General features: G+C 42.2%; 1 protein-coding gene across 1 annotated transcript in view; it reads right to left on the minus strand.

The window, feature by feature from the left end:
* The window catches only part of EMB25 (DEAD/DEAH box helicase), a 253,561-nt gene that overhangs the window by 112,422 nt on the left and 121,094 nt on the right, over positions 1-20,045 (minus strand). Inside the window, exon 11 of the mRNA XM_087396283.1 lies at positions 402-794. Coding sequence (XP_087252409.1) covers positions 402-794 — 393 coding nt within the window. The remainder of the gene's footprint in view (positions 1-401; positions 795-20,045) is intronic.

Below are 20,045 nucleotides of genomic sequence, written 5' to 3' on the forward strand. Positions count from 1 at the left end.
TTATTGATAATTCATTTTAAAGTCTACATAGACAAATTACCGCAAGAACCATTTGATAATTATAGAATAATGTGCTGATAAGAAAAGGGATTTAAAGCATCTTAATGGATATAGCTTATATGTATGTATACGTGCCTGGATTTCATAAATAAAAAGAAGAGGAGCTCTTTTACATGATGCTCCTATTCAAATTGGAATTGTCTTTAAGGAAAACTTGAGTTCAAAATCTCTCTCAATGTTACCTAGTTCTTCTGTACCTGACCTACACCTGAGAACAATAATTTTTTATTGTTGGTTTTGAAAGGACCTAGCCTTTCCATTCTTTACAAGATAAAATGAGTTCTCCCCTTTCTTTGGTAGTTTGGTATTTTTCCTCTCTCATAAAACATAGTGATAATCACCTGGTCTTCTTCTGTTGTAATGCTTTCTTGAGGCACATTCATACTCCAAGACCAAGTGCCCACCGAACTGTCAAATGACCATACACTGCTAAGTAACCTGCTTCCTGACTTTCCCACAAGCTTCCATGAATTGAATCGGCTGGCAATTTTCTCCATCAAAATGTTTCTGACTTGGAATTCGTTAGGATTGGCTTGGGTGTTGCTTAACCCAGTTCTGGAAATGCTTTTCACTGAAGCCGCACTAAAAGCATATGGTCGGTTGTCAGACCCAAGTGCCACAAAATATGGAACATCCTGACAAAACTGAGGTACCCTATTCTTATGAAGAGAGGATTTTTTCATTGTCGGAATATTTGTATCCTCATCTACATTTTCTGAATGTGCTGAGTTTACCTGAAACAATTATATCAAGCAATAAGACAAGCCAGCAAACATACTCAGTGACAAATTTTGTTCCTTCACTGTGCAAAAAGGAAAGCACACTAAATGAAGGCATTTACCTTTAAAATGCAGCATTTTACAGCTCTTTAACACAACCAAGAAGTGCATACAACCATCCGCATACTTGGGAGGGGCATTGGTTCATTAGGAGGAGCACAAAGTCAAAACCATGTTTCAGAATATCTATATATTGATATTCCAGGAATTTTAAACTGTATGCCTTGCATTTATCAGTTTTGTGAGAAGGATACCTCTCAGAAATGATAAGTTTACCTTTTGCAGAACAATTCCTTACTTACTGTTTCTAGCCAATTGTTACCTTTTTCCTTTTGCAAAAATATAAATGTAGCAAGGGAAGAGGGGGAGATGGCGGGGGGGAGGGGGAGGGGGGGAGGTAGGGGGAGAATGCAGAAGGCAATCTTTACAAATAATTGCTATTAAGAGGAATACAGCAGATTTCCGTAAAGCAAGGTAAAGTTTAGTAGGAAACACTCGCAGACTTGCATTCACGGATGCTTCTGAAAGTGAGGGCATGCTTAGGCTTAGGCCTGCAAAGGTATCCTGACTGGAATAGGAGGTATCGCCTAAAATGTGTCTTAACTCATTCACCACAAGTACAAAGCTGTATGGCTGCCTGAAACTTCCTAAGCTGATCAATCACCCTGAAAAACATCATCCTAAAAAGGAAGGGTAGTTGCCTTGATTGGTAGTTAAATACAGGAGTACAAACAGAGCAGCACCCTGTAGTACAAATGGATGCTATGCCATACATTCATTTCCAATAAAAAATTTGGTTTCATGAATAGAACATGTGTATAGTAGACAGTCCAACGTAGTAGACATATGAAAAGCGTTTGCAACAGTCCAGATAACAACAAAAGGATGAAACCTCAAACCCATGCCCATTGGAATGCAAAACCTATACACAATACATGTGGGAGGTGCTTGCCACAAAACAGGAATTATTCAGACCAAAACAACCTTGGGAGGAAGACTAATCAATTCCTGCACGGTTGTAGAGAAGGTGTGGTTCCTAGTCTGCCCAATCTCAGCTCGTTTGTCAAAGTATAAGAGTCACAGATGGGGCCACTCTCTTTGAAATCAGTGCAACTAATAGAACTGTGCAGCTCAAGCACACCCCCTTCCACCTCCAAAATCCCCTCCCCCCCCTCCTTTTTGAGGTGGCCTGCTCTCATTTCACCTCTCCTTGCCCCACTCACCTCCTCCTGCCATTCTGGCTTCCCTCAGTCCTTCTTGTCTCTTCTTGTTCTTCTTGATACTAAAATTCATAAATCGCTTCTATTCCTTCTTATTGTCTTCCCCCATCCTTTCCTTGGCCTGTGACCAGCTCAGGGTACTTTAGTTAGCTGGCAAGGGGCAACAAGCCGTGGCAGCCATCCAAGGGACCCATCTGGGCCGGGGGAGGGGGGGGGGGGGGGGGGGGGGGGTTGTCTTAGATAAAGAGAAATCATGTCCTTGACCCTTCTAACTAATAGGTAAATTGGCCACTACTTTAATAATACATAATTCTAACACCCTGCTGCAGTGAAAATGCCCTCGTGTACGAGGAATTATCTCAATCACCAAACGGAAGTAAGCCTAAAGCTTTGTGGTGAGCTTAACTTTTTTGGGCCTTGGTAAAAAGATCTATAAATGTTGTGATGTGTAGGACAATGATCTCTCTGACATGTAACCTCTTTCTAGCATAATGATAATGGATCTCAATTGTTTCATCCATGGAACAATTTCCACTAGTGGAATTTCGAGTATCATGATCACTATCCCAAATTGAATCACTAAAAGCATCCAAGACAGACTCACCCCTTGGCATAAAATAGACTAAGTACCCTCCAAATATCTTAAAACACACTTTATAGTACACCAAATCTGTTTCTTTGGCCTTATGGATATACCTACTCAACTAGGACACTGAAATATCTAGACGAATATTGCAGAGATAAATAAGACATCCAATAGCCTGGCAGTACACAACATCATCAAAAGGCTAACTTGCATCATACATGGAAAGCTGAAACAACCTCCAAGCTAGGGATCCAAGATCTCCTCTATCTCAGTCAAGCATAGACCAACATCAAAATACAAACATGGGGACATGTGTGGTATTCGCTAGTGTGTCACCATCCACTAGTAGATCCCTCAAGATCACCACCAAGCTAGAGCTCAAGCATCCTCCGACCATAGCCCATCCCTAGTAAGGCTACGCGTCTCGTACCGCGTAGCCTCATCTGCGCACAGATGTCGTTACGTAAAATCCAAAAGGCATTCAGGTTCATCGGGTACGTAAGTGGAAAGATCTTCCAATCTTATGAGTTCAGGTTTAGAGACCAAGTTATTTCCAGCACCCAAAGTCTCTTTCAACCTATTGACATGAAAGTTTCAATAAATCTACCCCGTCAGGTAATTGCAACTTGTAATCCACATCATTGATCTTTTTAATGATTGAGAATGGGCCACAATAGTGATGAGATTCCTTTTACACAGGGCAAGTGCGCATTACCTAAGAATCTTTTGGGATTCTCAATTAAACTCGTAGTCATTCTGAGAAAACTTGAGGTGACCGCAAATTTGATTAGCATAAAACTGCACTCTATCTTGAGCACCCCTTATGTTTTCCCTAGTCAACTGCAACATATCTTGTTGTTGTTGTCATGACCTCAACGTCTATAAGCAAACCCTCCAAGGGGCTCCAGGCTGGTATTCATACATCAACATGAATGGATTGTTCCGGGTTGTTGAATGCTTAGCACTATTGTATGCAAATTCTAGCGAAGGAAGGTGGCCTTCCCAATCATAATGTCTTAGGGAGACAAAAGATCTCAGCATGTCTTCCAAAGTCAGATTAACCTGCTCACATCTTCGGCTCCCATCGGAGAGCCACCATGGCACCTAAATATGTATTTTGAGCACTAGTTTTGAGTGTTTGAGATTTGAGATTATTAGCATAGCACATAACAAAGGGCCTTATCAAGCTTGCCCTCTGCCTCGCGCGCGCGTGTGTGTGTGTGTGTGTCCAATGGGATTCTTTGAGAGCTGAAAGCATTCACTAGTTGAAAGTCTTTCAGCCTCCCTTGGCTTTACAAGAACCTCGACGTTCCTACTTTGTCTCGTTTAAAGGCATCACCTCGGTTGCTGATGTTATAGATGATGCTGGTATTGTGCTCCCCTTTTCTCTAGCAGCCACTACATATGGATTGGGCTCTCATTATCGTCCTTTGTGCCGACAAATTACTTCTATGCTTTCGCCCTTTGTTCCAATTCCTCCTTTGGAACTCCAGGGCCGACTGGAAGATTGGACTTTGACTTCTCCAGGGTCCTCTTCTCATCCTTTGAGGCTATCTCAAATTACTGTACCTGCATTGTATAAAATCCTTTTGCCTCAACCTTGGGTTTTAGAGAGAGGTGATTCTATTTGGCGAATGCATCGCCCAGCCAAGTGGTGGAGGAAAAGATTACAGCAACTTTGGGCCTATAAAGTACCGCTTCAGCAACAGGTTTTCTCATGGCGAGTTCTTTTGGGAATGTTTCCATCTGGACAGCTATTAGCTCATCGACACATTGCTCCTGCACTTTGCCATAGATGTTCTGCTTCTTCGGAGATTGTGCCTCACTTGTTTTGGCATTGTCCGTGCTCTCATGAGTTTTTTGATCTGCTTCGACAGCACCTGCAAGTGAGATTCCCATCTGTTCCGTTTGGGAAGTTCTTCTGGCTATTTGGGTTTCATCCATCCAAACCGGAGTTTCATCTTTTCTTCGTTTGGGTTCGCTACTCGGCACTATGGACTTTATGGACATATAGGAATTGTAAAGTCTTTGCTGATCCTACTTTCTCTCTTTTTGGCTTTTTTAGGCGTTCTCTGCAGCAATCTTTCTTTGATTGCTTGCAGACCCGCTCCATAGATCATGAGGTCTTCTTGGCATATACTGAAATTTTCAGTTGATGTAATTGTAGCACCTTTTTTTGAGGTTGCTACTCATATAATATAATCAATCAAAGATTTCACCCCCAAAAAAAAAAGTGTGTGTCCAATGGGAATGCCTCTCCCTCTATGCCTTCCACCTCTAAGCCCAAAGGGAAAGACAAAACTTTGTAGGAGGTTTGGCAGACTCCCAGGAAAATTGTCGTAGCTAGATGACCATTGCCTTCTCGCACTTGGAATGTTGCATCCTTGACTGGTCGTACTCCTGAAGAAAATTCAGAAGTGGGTATTACATGGGCAGCTGTGACAGCCAGCCGGACTCTCTTTCCCGAAGAAGATATTGTTGGTTTACTGTCCACTTCTCAACCAGTTGTGATACCTCAAGGCCGGGGTCTGGATCTTGAGGTTGAGATGCAGGCCTGATTTCAGTTCTCCCTCTGCTGTACATAATCTGTAAATATGCTGTCAAAACTTATATGTTTGACACTTACTGTACAGGGTTTGTGTGATGCTTCTAAATGGAAGACAGTCTGGGGGTATCTCAAACACTTACAGCCATATGTGGTAGCTTCGCAGGAACATAATCAGCAAGTGTATGCTGGACAGCATGGTCATTTTCACGGTTATGAGATTTTCCATGCTGGACAGCGTTCCTTATCAAGAGTGTCTTTCTGATCAAGCATGATCTTCAGCCCTCTCTGGCATTCAATGAATCACAAGGTAGATGGATGGTTATGCAATGCATTGTATATGCTCCTCAATCCTCCCGTCATCAAGGACAGATTTGGGAAGATATGCACAGGTATCCATGGAGGCAGTATGCTTTTCTTTGTGGTGACTTCAACAATGCTCCTCAGCCACAGGATAATACATCTAGCCATACACATATGCTGGCCTTAGAGAGGCAGAGCTGGTCTAAATTGCTGCTTGATTTCAATTTTGCTGATCTTTAGACAGCATCTTATCCTTTGTTGCCTGGGTTTACTTTCCAGCACAATGCTCAATCTACATACAAAGCTAGATTGGACAAGTGGTACAGAGTTGATCCTCAGGACTCTGATACTTTTACTACTACCTTGTCAGTTGATTATGCATTTGTGCATTCTAATCATGCACCTTTATGTTTGAGGACTTCTCTGCATGACATGCCAGATGATCGGCTTCCACACAGAAGGCTCCTCATGGTTAATAATAGCTATTTGGATCAAGATCATTTTAAGGCCATGGTGTATGATGCATGTCAACCTCTTTCACCTCAGAGTTTTATTGATATTGATTATGCCTGGGATGCTTTTGTTGCTTGTATGCAATCAGTTATTCGGAATTATGACAAAAATTATCTCAAAACATTGAGGGATACGGTTGCTCCGGCAAAATCTACCCGTCAGTATTTGACTGAAATCAGACATTTTCGGTCTTTGTCTCTTGAACAAAGCAAATCTTTATGCCAGGCTAGACATTGTTTGCAAAGTAATGATCATAGAAAAATTGCCAAATGGGAGACAAGAGCTCGTCAACGAGCTTTCTTGGACAAAGGTTGCTCGTCAAAGGGTTTTTTTAAGAGCTTACATCATAAGCAACAAGCTACCAATATTTGTCATACTCTGCTTTCTGATGAACAGTGGACCTCCTCTCGATCTCAACTTGCTGCAGCTTGTGTTCATCATTTTTCCAGGCAGTTTGGACAGGCTAATCCTCTTTCTCCGGCAGTATTGGCAGCCCGGACTCAATTACTGCAGCATGTTTTCCCTATTGTTTCTCATGCACAAGCTCTTGAGCTTGAATGCCCTTTCACTGAAACAGAATTGACCACTGCTGTCTGCTCATGTGGTCAATGGAAATCTCTGGGATGGGATGGCCTTACAGTGGAATTTTTTCTTGCATACTGGGATCTTCTCAAGCCCATTTTGCTGCGTATGATCAACCATGCTTGGGAACAACAACATATGCTAGTTTATTGGAAAAAAGGGCTAGTAAAGCCTCTTCCCAAAAAGCAGATTTGTGAATCCTTGGCTGATTCGAGACCTATTACTCTTATGCCTGTGATTTTATAAAATCATCACCAGAATGGCGGTTGATCGCATTAAAGGATACTTGCATGATGGTTTACATCCTGCACAAAATGGTTTTGTTCCTCGTAGGCATATTACTGATAATATCGCAAATGCTTACCTTGGAATTGAGTATGCCAAATACACTAAGCAAGATGTTCTTTTACTGCAAGTTGATATTGCCAAGGCTTTTGATACTATTCAATGGGACTTCTTCTCTCAGACAATGCATGCTTTGGGATTTGGGCAGAAATTGCAGCATATCAGATATTGGCTTCATAGTGACAGTCAAGCTGCTTGTATTCTTTCTAGGGATATCTCTGAAACGTGGACTCTTTGTTGCTCGGTGTGTCAAGGCTATCCACTTAGTTCGCTCTTGTATGCTATAGCCATGCACCCCATGCTTCAGTACATGGATCATCTCGTAGCTACACATAAGCTACATGGTTTGAAAATTCATGACAGTAAACCATTGCTTGCTCAAGCTTATGCAGATGATTCTTTCTTCACTCCCTGCACATAATCGTGAAGAACCGTCCATACATAATCGTGAACACATCCGTACGTAATCACCCGTACATCTGTACAGCTTTGTCCGTACAAATCGTACGGTTTTACGGGCTGTTGCTCATTGCTCTACCGTACATACCCTTTCACGATAGTCAATTGTACAGTTTGGTCAGGAATCCGTATTGCTCATCTTCCGTTCTATCTCTTGTCCTGCTGGTATTTGGGGGGTTTCAATGCTTTCCACTTCTTCAGATAAAATATACCTTTGTAAGACTAGAAAAAGTCCAATCAAACAAATTTAGATTTTTTGTTGTTCTAAAGATCAAGAATCTACAAAGAATATAAAATGAAAGAGAAGAAAAGAGGTAAACAAAACTTTTATGAAAAACAAAAGGAAGACATACTTGTTAGAATTATTATTATAATTCAACAGTGACCAATGTAATGTAATAAGTAGGTTAGGGGCACTTTTCCCTCATTTAGAGGTTTTTGTCCCTAACCACAGTTAGTTCACTAACTACGATTAGTGAAGGATAAGGTTTTGTCACTTAGACAAAACCCATCCCACTTCTTGTATTAGTCACTTCTTCTATTGCAAGCACTACGTTTAGCTCTCTTGCTCTCACACTCTCTCTTTTCTAACATTTGGTATCAGAGCAGGTTATCCTGTTTGTGAGCTCGACCCTCTCCATTCCAAGCTTGGGAGAACTAGTCTGTACAACTCTCGTTACTACTCTCCATTTCTGCCATATACCCAACGACGCTCCAACCGTACTTGTCATACAACCTACTCTACTGCTCCCGCTACTAGATCCTACAAACATGCAATCAGCATCATACTGTAGTACAAGTACCATACCAGCTTCAATCGCCATCTGTACAACATGCGTCAACGTAAAGCCATACGATTCTGTACCGTTGCACATCCGTACTGTCCTGCACCGTACGTCCATACTGTACCGCGCCGCACAACCATACTGATGTCCCGTCGTACATTCAACGTATGACGTACGGACTTCCGTACTACAGGTATTATTTCATCCGTACATCCGTACGCTCGACATTGAGGGTACCATGCTGAAGGGCTCAAGAAGATGAACATTTTATTTCAGAGGAGCACTAGAAGGACCTATCTCAAAATGCTTTTTTGTTCAGCCAACTAAGTGGCAGAGAAAGAGACTAAGGCAACTTTGGGCATATAAAGTTCCTCTTCAGCAAACAACAGGTCCTTTTTTGGAGATTTCTTTTGAGGGGTTTTCCATTTCGCCAACTACTGACACGTAGACACATTGCTCCTACTGTATGTCACAGATGTTTGGCTTCTCATGAGACTGTGCTTCATTTGTTCTGGTTTTGCCTGTCCTCCCGTGAGTTCTTGGACTTTCTTCAACAGTGGTTCCAGACGAGATTCCCGACTCCTGCTTTTGGAAAATTCTTCTGGCTCTTTGGTTTTTATCCGCGCACTCAAGAGTTTGATGTTTTCTTTGTTTGGGTTCCTTATTGGGCACTTTGGACTTTGTGGATAAACAGGAATTGTAAAGTCTTTGTGTTTTGCTTCTTCGGAGACTGTGCCTCACTTGTTTTGGCATTGTCCGTGCTCTCGTGAGTTTTTTTATCTACTTCGACAGCGCCTACGAGCGAGATTCCCATCTGTTCCGTTTGGGAAGTTCTTCTGGCTATTTGAGTTTTATCCATCCAGACCGGGGTTTCATCTTTTCTTTGTTACTGGGCACTATGGACTTTATGGACATATAGGAATTGTAAAGTCTTTGGTGATCCTACTTTAGCTCTGTTTGGCTTTTTCAGGCGTTCTCTATAGCAATCTTTCTTTGATTGCTTGCAAACCCGCTGCATAGATCATGAGGTCTTTTTGGCATATACTGAAATTTTGAGTTGATGTAATTGTAGCACCTTGTTTTGAGGTTGCTACTCATATAATATAATCAATCAAAGATTTCACCCCAAAAAAAAAAAGTGTGTTTGTGTGTGCCAAAAAAAAAAGTGTGTGTGTGTGTGTGTGTGTTTGTGTGTGTGTGTGTGTGTGTGTGTGTGTGTGTGTGTGTGTGTGTGTGTGTGTGTGTTTTTGGTGTGTGTGTGTGTAAGCAGAGTTTTCGAGCAGGAGCGATACGTGAAGGAGAGAGACGGTGAGACGAAGGTGCCCGCTATCCTCCTAGGTTTCTCCCCCTCCGTCCGTACGGCCGTACGATCGCCGTACGGACTCTTCCGGCGTGCAGGCCCGTACACCCCGCTGTCTTTCCGTACGTATCGTACATCTCTTGTCAGCCCTGCTGTACGACGTGACACCTTCCGTGCACCCAGCCTCCCCGTACCACCCTGCTCCTTCCCGTGCAATTCCGTACTTTTTCGTGAGCACCCTCTGTCCGTACAGAATCCCTGTGTATCTTTTCCGTTGTTCCGTACAGGTTCCTCCGTACAGCTTTTCCGGTACAACAAGTCTTCGTCCGTAAAGTAATTTCCGTACATTTCCTCCCGCTGTTTCGTACAGCCTATCCGTACAGGTCTTTCCGTACAGTCTTTCCGTACAGGTCTTTCCATACAGGTCATTCTGACGTTCCATACAGCCTATTCCTTCTGTACAGCTTCTCCGTACAGCCTTTGCCGTACTGATCTGCATCTTCTCCCTGTGCCTCTCCATACGTTTTCTCTGATTTCTTTGTCTTTCACTCTATTTCTCCCTTGCCTTGCCATATCTCAATCATGGCTTCAGGTCCCGATGTCCGTACATATGCTAGAAAAGAAAGATCTACAGATGCCAAGCGTCGTCCTTCTCAGCCTGCTTCACAGGATGATGAGCTTACTATGGAGGCTCAATATGTGTTTGATACACTTAAGGATGACTTTCAGCAGTCACGACAGGAATGGGGCAAACCAGTTCCGGAGGTCACATACAAATTGAAATTGCCCTCCCTTGTGAATCCTCTCAGAAAGCTATCTCAAACCGCGGTAATTATTTTCTTTCCAGGAAGAATTCCAACCGCTAGTGATGTTGCGCAATGGATCAAGTCTATCCTTGGAGGATCTTGTGTAGAGGGTGTCTACTTTGCCTCCAGAGGATTTTATGAGGTGCATTTATCAGATGCTTTGTGCAAGCAGAGGCTCCTTGAGCTTTCTCCCCTTTTCTACGGGAAGCAGATGGTACATGCCATGCCTTGGTCCCCAAACAAGGACTACCAAAGTCTTATACGCCATCATTGTCCTGTATGGGTTGAGGTTGTTAACTTCCCGGATTATATGCATGAAGAATCGCCTGGCCTGGCTGCTTCATTGGGACAGGTCATTTGTCCTCCACGCCCCATGGGAAATCGTAACAGATTTTGCATCCTCTGGGACACTGACACACCTACCCCTCCTTCTATTGCAGTGGAAGTTGAGGGTGTGCAATTGAGGAAAAAATTTTGACTTGAAATGGGGTGTATTTGCAGGCGCTTGCTTTGCCTGCCATAAGTTTGGGCATCTAGCCTCTGAACGCCCAATGGTACTGCATCAACCCCCTCCTAATGCCTTGCCGCCTTAGACAAGGGAAAAGAATGAGAATTTGCAAGCCAAGGCAGCAAATCGAAATGGAGCAAAGAATGTTAAACCAGTTAATCAGGTGCAATCAATTGTTGGAAAAGGGAAAGAAAAAGAAAAAGAGAAGATGAAGGAACCTGTGGGGACAGATCGGGATGGTTTTCAACAGCCTAAGAAGGTGGTTGTATTGAAGCAACGCCCCTTTCAATCTCGGCAATGGGATGCTTCCTCTCCCTTACCAGGACAGGCTTCCACTTCAGCTCCTGTCCTTCAAAATTGGGTGGGGGTTTTGAAGAAGGGTATTCCCATATGTGATTCTGAAGAAGGGGAGAATGCCATATCTTTTATGGATCATGAAAGCCTGCAACCCATGCAGGCAGAGGCTTTGCCTCTCTGATATCTTGTTTCATACTTATACTTTCCTGTATATATCTCTTTCATGCATCGAAAACTTAAGTGCTTTACATACAATGTACAGAGCCTCTGCAATGTCTCAAAGTGGAGGCTTTTCTGGAATTATGTACATAAAATGCAACCAGATATTGTTTGTTTGCAAGAGCATAATCAACACTCTAAGGCTGGTCATCATGATCACTTTGGCGGCTACGATATATATTATGCTGGTACCAATACCTACTCAGGGGTATGCATAATGGTCAGACATGAGCTGGAGCCCCGGTTAGCATTCAATGACAGCAGTGGCCGATGGATAGTCATACAATGTAATGTCAATGGTGACATTTTTGAGCTTGCATCAGTTTATGCCTCCCAGACCTCTGCCATGAGGGCTTCTCTATGGGATTCTTTAAGCAAATATCCATGGAGATCCAATGCATTTATCTGTGGAGATTTTAATAATTCTCCTCTGCTGAGAGATAACACCACTTCAAGATCTCATATGCTTTCATCGGAAAGACAGAAATGGGATAGCATGCTTCTTTCTGTGCAGGCTGAAGATTTATGGCTGCTTCTACAAGGGTCAGTGCCCGGATATACTTTTCATCATAATGCATATACTACATATTGGGCTAGGCTTGACAGATGGTATTTGTTCTATCCACAACAATGGATGCGTCAATTTTACGAGCAAAAACCTATGAGCAGGTTTATACGAGCGTGTTTTTCAAGAGATTTTTAAAAATGTTTTTCTTTAGGAAACATGGTTTTTACACTTTTATTTTCACTAGAACTAGATCCCTTTATCATAAAAATATACAGACTAGTCACTCATTCATTTTTACACAACATAATTTTCTTATTTAGAGACATCCCTTTGTACCCCTGTTATTACCTTAAAAAAGTGTTGATTCCTTTAAGAAACATTCCTCATAATCACTCTCAATGTAATAATACTATGCATATATAATTACTTATTAACACATTTATATCATATGGCAATATCTTTTTAGTGTTTTTATAGCATATTTATGGACATGTTTCTAAAGAAGTTTAAATTACTATAAATAAGTATTAACTTGGGCTTATATATCACTCTCATAAAATACATGTAATATTTAATACTATATATGAAAGATTTTCCAAAATATAACTCCATAGATGTGCTCAAATGGGGTGTTCCGATCAATTTGAGTGGTTAAATGACTATATTTGGACATTGGATATGAAAGTTATGTCACTTTTAAAAGTGCTGTCCAAGGTAGTTTCGCCAGCGAAACTACCTTGGGAGACTTGCTTCAAAGGGGTTTCGCTGGCGAAACTACCTGGATGGCTTGCTTCAATGAGTTTTCTTTGAAGAAACTCTTTCATGAAGATAGGTTGAGAGAGGGTTTTCAATGTCACCCCCTATTAAGTAAAAGTTGTAAGAAGGATCGTAAGGGAATTTTCATAGAGAAGTCTACTCTACATGTGGGTTTCTTCAAAAGCCATCCCATTATGCTCTCACCATTCCTACAGATTCACCTAAAGATTTTTGTATAAAATAGGCATAGCTATATTTCTAAGTGAAACTATGTTTTCTTCTGATCGATTTTTGCCATATTTATGCATAGTTGGAAGCTTTTTTTTTCCTTCGCTCGGATGCTCGGAAGATTTCGCTCAGAAAATGCTCGTCCCCCACAACAATATGCAGATTTTAGCCTTCATCTCCACATAGATTTCTCTTTGGGCTTGTCAGATCATGCCCCATTATGGTTAAATCTGCAATTTGCTATGCCACTGCATGATTTACCGACTCTCTCTAGCAGATTATTGCATGTTAATCAGGCTTACCTTAGACATCAACATTTCCAGCAAATGATCAGATTTGCAATTCATCCCTTGCTTTTGCATGCTCACGAGGACATGAATTATGCTTGGGACAGCTTTGTCTCTCGTATACAGAATGTTATTAGGGAGTATGGAACCTGGCACATGGCTACATGGAGGAACGAGGTCAAATGGGCAAAAAGGACAGCACAACAGTTGACTGAATTTTCACATTTGAGACCTCTTTCTCAATCAGAAAATGATTCCCTCTCACAAGCCCGGATCAAACTGACTGATAATGATCAGCGGAAATTGCACAAATGGCAGATTAGAGCAAGAATGAAGCCCCTTATGGATAAGGGCTGCTCATCCAAAGCCTTCTTCCAGGGACTGCATGCCACTCGAAAGAAAAACTCATGTCTAAGGGTAAGGAAGCTAGATGGCTCTTGGATGCACTCCTTCTCTGATCTCCAAGATGAATGCCAAAATTACTTCCAGACATTATTCTCTACCCGTGGCTCCCCATCAAATCAAATGACTGATGCGAGGACTGAATTTCTTCAATATGTTTCTGGGATAGTGGAAATGGATGATGCTCCTTTATTTGAGAGACCTTTTACTGAATCTCCTTGATGGCAAGCATCATAGATAGACACACACTTTTTTTTTGGTAAAATCCAGTGCACTGTAATTTATATTGTCATAACTTTACAAGAGGGGAAGTCTCCAAGAATAGAGAGTATCCCACAGATCAGAAGCATAAAAAGAAAAGCTCAATGCAAGATGCATGCATATCACCCTCATGGCAGAAATCATATAAAGATTGCCGCAATGAGGCTCTAAAATACCTCTCCTTTTGAATGCAAGTGGTACACTAAATTTTTTGGAGGTGCATCCCCCAAGCATGTCACCTAAACAACAACTTGTTGCATAATTTCTCACCCTTATCCTTGAGATATTCGAGCCCCAATCCATCAAAAAACTTTGGTGTAGTGGTATATGTCCAAGGGAAATTTAATGATTGTTCACATCAAACCATGTCCCTCGAGCACTTATCCATAGTATTAGTGACCTGTAGAGTGCTTCCGTTCTCTCATTTACATATTAGTGGTTTTATCTTAAGAGTTGTGAGATCTCTTGGGACGTTTGGCAAGTGTGATTCCCACCGACAATGTGCCAGTCATGCATCTCCAAAGAAAGAGTCTTTGTTTCAAAGGCATTTTGCAAATAGTTTCTCTTTGCTTTTGATTTCCTGTTGAGGCTCTCTTTTTTTGAGACCCTCATGTAAATTTTGCTCATAATATAATCATGGATTTACCAACAAAAAAAAAAGTGTGCTGCGGCTTCGGTTTCCCTCCATCAGATTCGGGAAACTCTTCTGGATGTTTGGATGCCTGTCATCTCAAATGTCTCCATTCCTCCTTTTCTTTCACTGGACTCGCTTTTGGGTACTATGGACCATTTGGACACAAAGATTGCATTCTAGGATGGGACAACAGTTTCCTCAGGCATATGCTTCCTTCAGAATGTCCCTCAAGCAATCTCTATATGATAGTTATGCTTCGAGGGACTTGGATGCTACTAACCTTGAAGTGTTTTCTGACTGTTTTTGAGTTCTTCCATTAGGCTCTCTCTCGGAGTCTAATGTCATGTACATTGATCTCATGTTAATAACATAGTTACTGGTTTCACCCAAAAAAAAAAAAGTGTGTGAAGCATGGCATAGTCAAACTTGTGCCCAAAAAACATCTATGTGACCATATGTCAGATTGGAGGCCTGTTACTTTGATGCCTGTAGTTTACAAACTCATTGCCAAAATGATTGTGTATAGGCTTCACGGGATACTGAATGCGGGCCTTCATCCTCATCAGTATGGGTTTGTGCCGCGAAGACAAATCCATGACAATATCTCCAATGCATTGACTACAATTGAATATGCTAAGTACTCGCATCAAGATGTGCTCATATTGTAGGTAGATATTGCTAAAGCATTTGACACTGTTCAATGGGATTTTATCTCTCAAATCATGACAAAGTTGGGCTTTGGTCCAAAGATAGCAAATGCAGTTTACTGGCTTTATTTTGGCTCTACTTCTCAATGCATTCTTGGGGGTCATCTATCTCGGTCATGGACATTGGGTAGATCAGTTAGACAGGGCAGCCCTCTTAGTGCTCTCTTCTATGCCATTGCGACCCATCCCCTCTTAATGTATCTTGATCATCTTACAAACACAGGACAGAAAATTGGTCTCAAAATCCCTAGGGCTGCATCCTTTTTGGCACAAGCATATGCTGATGATTCCTTCTTTATGCCACAGAATTCTCCCCGGGAAGTTCACATGCTTATGACCACTCTATCATTGTATGGATTGGCAGCGGGATTGCATGTCAATTTTGACAAATCTAAATTGATTCCCTTGAAACAATGTGATTGGCATTCCATTCTCTGGCCAGGTCAGGTGGTGCATTCCAAAGATGTAGTCAGGCATTTGGGATATCCTATAGGATGGCATATCACCAAGAAGCAGCAGTTAAAATGGATCTTCCAAAGACTTCAACATAAACTGGAATACTGGAAATTTTCTACTTGGGCACTTCATGACATGCTCAGAATAGTACAGTCCATTGTAATGTCCTATGTCCAATTCCTTTTTGCCTTTGTTGCATTGGTCCTCCATAGATATTTCAGCCTTTATGTCTCAAGCTATGGAGATGTTATCGAGGACAAAAACTACTGTGAAAGCATTGAGACTGATGAAGATGGAAATGGTGTGCTCTCCTAGGATGCATGGTGGACTTAATATCCTCAATATAAGATATCATGTACTTGCAAGGAAGGCGACTATGCTCCATACTTTTTTCCGCCAACAACAACCATGGACTTGTATGATAGCATCCATGTATCTTGATCATCTTACAAGCACACGACGGATGACTGGTCTTAAGATCCCTGAGGCTGCATCTTTTTTGGCACAGGCATACGCTGATGATTCCTTCTTTATGCCACAGAACTCTCCTCGGGAAGTCAGCATGCTTATGACCACATTATCATTGTATGGATTAGCAGCGGGGTTGCATGTCAACTTTGACAAATCCAAATTGCTTCCACTGAAACAATGTGACTGGCATTCTATTCTCTGGCCTGGTCAGATAGTGCATTCCAAAGATGTAGTCAGGCATTTGGGATATCCTATAGGATGGCATATTACCAGGAAGCAGCAGCTAAAATGGATCTTCCAAAGACTTCAACATAAATTGGAATATTGGAAAATTTCTACTTGACCACTTCATGTCAGGCTCAGAATAGTACAGTCTATTGTAATGTCTTATGTTCAGTTCTTTTTGCCTTTGTTACATTGGTCCTCCAGAGATATCTCAGCCTTTATGTCTCAAGCTATGGAGCTGTTATGAAAGACAAACACTGCTGTGAAAGCAATGAGACTGCTGAAGATGGAAATGGTATGTTCCCCTAGGATGCATGGAGGACTTAATGTTCTGAATATCAGATATCATGTAATTACAAGGAAGGCAACTATGCTCCATACCTTTTTCCGTCAAAAACAGCCATGGACTTGTATGATCGCATCCATGTGTGTCAACATGAGGACAACTGCTTATGGCCATTGGACTACTGATCATTGGGAGGTTGTCATTGGGAGATTTGTAGGGAAGATACCTGGCTGTCCTTTCTCTACTGCTCTGATACTTGACTGGAAACAAGTCCTTTCTAAGGATAAATGCGCTCCTCATAATTGCTCGGGAACAAACTCAATGAGGAAAGAAAGTATTCATTGGAGTGCCATCTTTGACATTCCACTTGCTTTACAGGAACCTGTTTGGGCATACAATCTCATGAAATTGGGAATTCGATACATACATGATGTGGTAGATAATCACGGCTATGTACATTGGGAATGCACCATAGGTCGATATGGAAGCAAATTGCTGATTTGTTACATCCTTTTCTACCTATTCCCCCTGTGGCTGACACAGACAGGCTTATGGATTGGCAATTGCAACCCTCTGCTACATGCTCTCATCTTGCTCCTCTGCCTGCCTTGACCTCCATCAAAGCCTACAGGCTTCTTCAGCCTGCTCCATGGATTCAACGATATGCTAATACTCTATGGCATATCAGGAAGCCTCTCTCATGGTGGCGGACGAATCTCCGGATATTATGGTAGTGTAAAATGCCTTTGAAACAAAGACTTTTTCTTTGGAGATGCATGACAGGCACATTGTTAGTGGGAGTCACACTTGCCAAACGTCGCATTACACCATCCACATGTTTACAATGTCAGGCTCCTTCAGAGACTATCCCTCATTTGCTTTGGCACTGCCCGTGTTCTAGGAACCTCCTCGGGAGAATTTCAGATCATCTTCGACTCCGTTTCCCAAGTCACAGATTTAGGAAACATTTTTTGCTTTTGGCAGATTTATGTCTCAATACTCGCTGTTTCTCTCTTGGGTGAGATATTGGGCTCTTTGGACAATCTGGAGTGAGCATAATTTGGCATACTTGGATTGACAGATTCACAAGTCATATGAATCTTTCCGAGCCTCATTGCGGAATCCTTATATGATGCCTGCCATGAGAGTGATATAGATGCTTCTTGCATAGAGCTTTCTTTTTATGTTTCTGATCTTTGGCATACTCTCCATTTTTTGGAGACTTCCAATCTTGTAAATTTATGACCATATAAATACAGCACTGGATATTACTATTAAAAAAAAAGTGTGCGTGTGTGAGAGAGAGAGAGGGGGGGAGGTGTGGTGAGAGGGAGAGGAGGAGCAGGTCAGTGTCATCCCCCCCTGCTCACAGTCAAGTCGACCAACCCCCTTCGGGCTTTCGCCCCTTGATCATCCCTATTTGGGGTCAGTCAAGGCTTGTACATCTGTAGGCCATCTTCTCCCGATCATATTAATGCCCTATGGGCCCTCGTATGTGCCTTGTAGGCATAGTTATAGGCACTTTAGTGTGTTAGTGCCTTTTATGCCACATAGGACATTTAGTCCTATGTGACACCTAGGACACTTAGTACTTTGTACTTTCATTTTTCCTATTCTAGTTGACATGATAGCCTTCAGCTCCTTGCTTCGACTCTTGTGCTTGCTTCCACACTCCACGCACCTACAATGGTATCAGTGCCTCCCTGCCCTCGGACCTGTGCTCCTAGCCTTCAACATCTCGAGTTGCGCCCCCATCCGTACAGTCCGTACAACTGTACGGACGTCTTTGCAGGTCATGTGCCTTGCCTGTACAGCCTCGCGTTTTTTGCCAACTGCCAATCCAGCACCATCCGTACAGTGGTACGTACATGCATCGTACCTACACCGTACAACGGTACATGCGCCGTACCTACACCGTATAATATTACTTGCATTGTACCTACGCCGTACAGACGTATATGTCCCGTACATGTTCCGTACAGACGTACCTACACCGTATCTACTCGGTACAGGCGTACTTGCTCCATACCTGCTTCGTACAACCTTCCGTACAAATGTACCTACAGATCAACCGTCCATACAGCTTGTACCTGCTCCGCGTGTTCCGTCCAAGCTACCCACGTGCGAATGTGCCTATAGCCATTTCTACTATTTTGGCATTGGCTATGAACCACGTTCTTGCTTGCTACAACCCATTTTGGGTCTCATTGCAGTCATCTACAGACATTTGTAGTTTTGGGACTTTTGCAGGACATTGGCAAATTTGGGATTTTTAGTTCATTTCCCTTCTTTTGGTTGCAATTTCTTGCAAGACATTGGAGCCTTGGGATTTGGATTGCAATTTCTTGTTCACATTGCAGGACATTGGGTCACATTTGCAGGACATTGTGTCACATTGCAAGACATTGGGTCACACTTGCAAAATCTCGGCAATTGTATTTGCCCTCTTTTTGGCTTTTTTGCCCTCATTACATTTGGGGCTTTTGCCAGATTTGCTGATTTTTGCAATGGTCATTGCCTGACATAGTCACATTTGGGTCAAATTTGCATTTCCCCTTTGATTTGGGCTGGAAATTTGCAGGACATTCACTTGTAGACATTTGCTGTCATTTTTGGACAGCCAGCTCTTTGCACTGATAGCCTTGAGGCTTTTGTGTTTTCAGGTCTTTTCTTTTCAGGGTATCCCATTTGCAATGGCTAGCAACAATCATGATCTATTTGGCATCCTTCGTGGAGATGATAAGTTGGATGGCACCAACTATCCGATGTGGTCTTATCTCATGAAACATATTCTTGTTGCAAGGCACTTTTGGAACATTGTTTCTGAGGTTGATCTGAGGCCAGCCAATGCTATAGTGGCTGCCCCTACTGCTGGTCCCTCTGTAAACGGTACCCTTCCTGATGCTTTATCCTCTAGCACCCCTGTTCCTGCTCCTCCAACTCAAGAACAAACAAGATGGGATGCAAGAGATGCAAATGCACATTCCTGTATTGCTTTATCATGCAAGAGAATCATTATTCCACACATCTGATCATGCAGGACAGCAAAGGATGCTTCGGACAAATTGGCTTCTCTTTATCAGATTCGCAATGAGGCACGTGTTGCATATTTAAGAAGTCAATTGCAGGAAGTCAGCATGAATGAAGGTGACTCTATAGATGCATACTTGACAAAGGTCAAGGACCTCATGGAACAACTTGCCAATATTGATGAGGTGGTGCCAAATTCTCAGATTGTCAGTACCACATTAAATGGACTGCCAGATACGTATCAAGGGTTTGCTACAACCCTTCGGTTAGTGGCCATGGGTAATCTAGACCACTACTCTTTTGATCAGCTAGTTACTTTGCTTTTGCAAGAAGAGCAAAGTCGTGCTAATAGACAAGCCATTATTCTTGATCATGCATTTGCTTCACAACAGACAAGAAGAGGCAAAGCTTCCAAGCCTATGGGGAAGCCTAAGTGTGTACATAGTAGTGGCAATTCCTCCAATGCATCTAAAAATACAGCAGATAA

This window comes from Dipteris shenzhenensis, chromosome 25, assembly GCF_047967505.1.
Source record: "Dipteris shenzhenensis isolate YYH24624 ecotype China chromosome 25, Dip_SZ_1.0, whole genome shotgun sequence".
NCBI classification, from domain to species: domain Eukaryota; kingdom Viridiplantae; phylum Streptophyta; class Polypodiopsida; order Gleicheniales; family Dipteridaceae; genus Dipteris; species Dipteris shenzhenensis.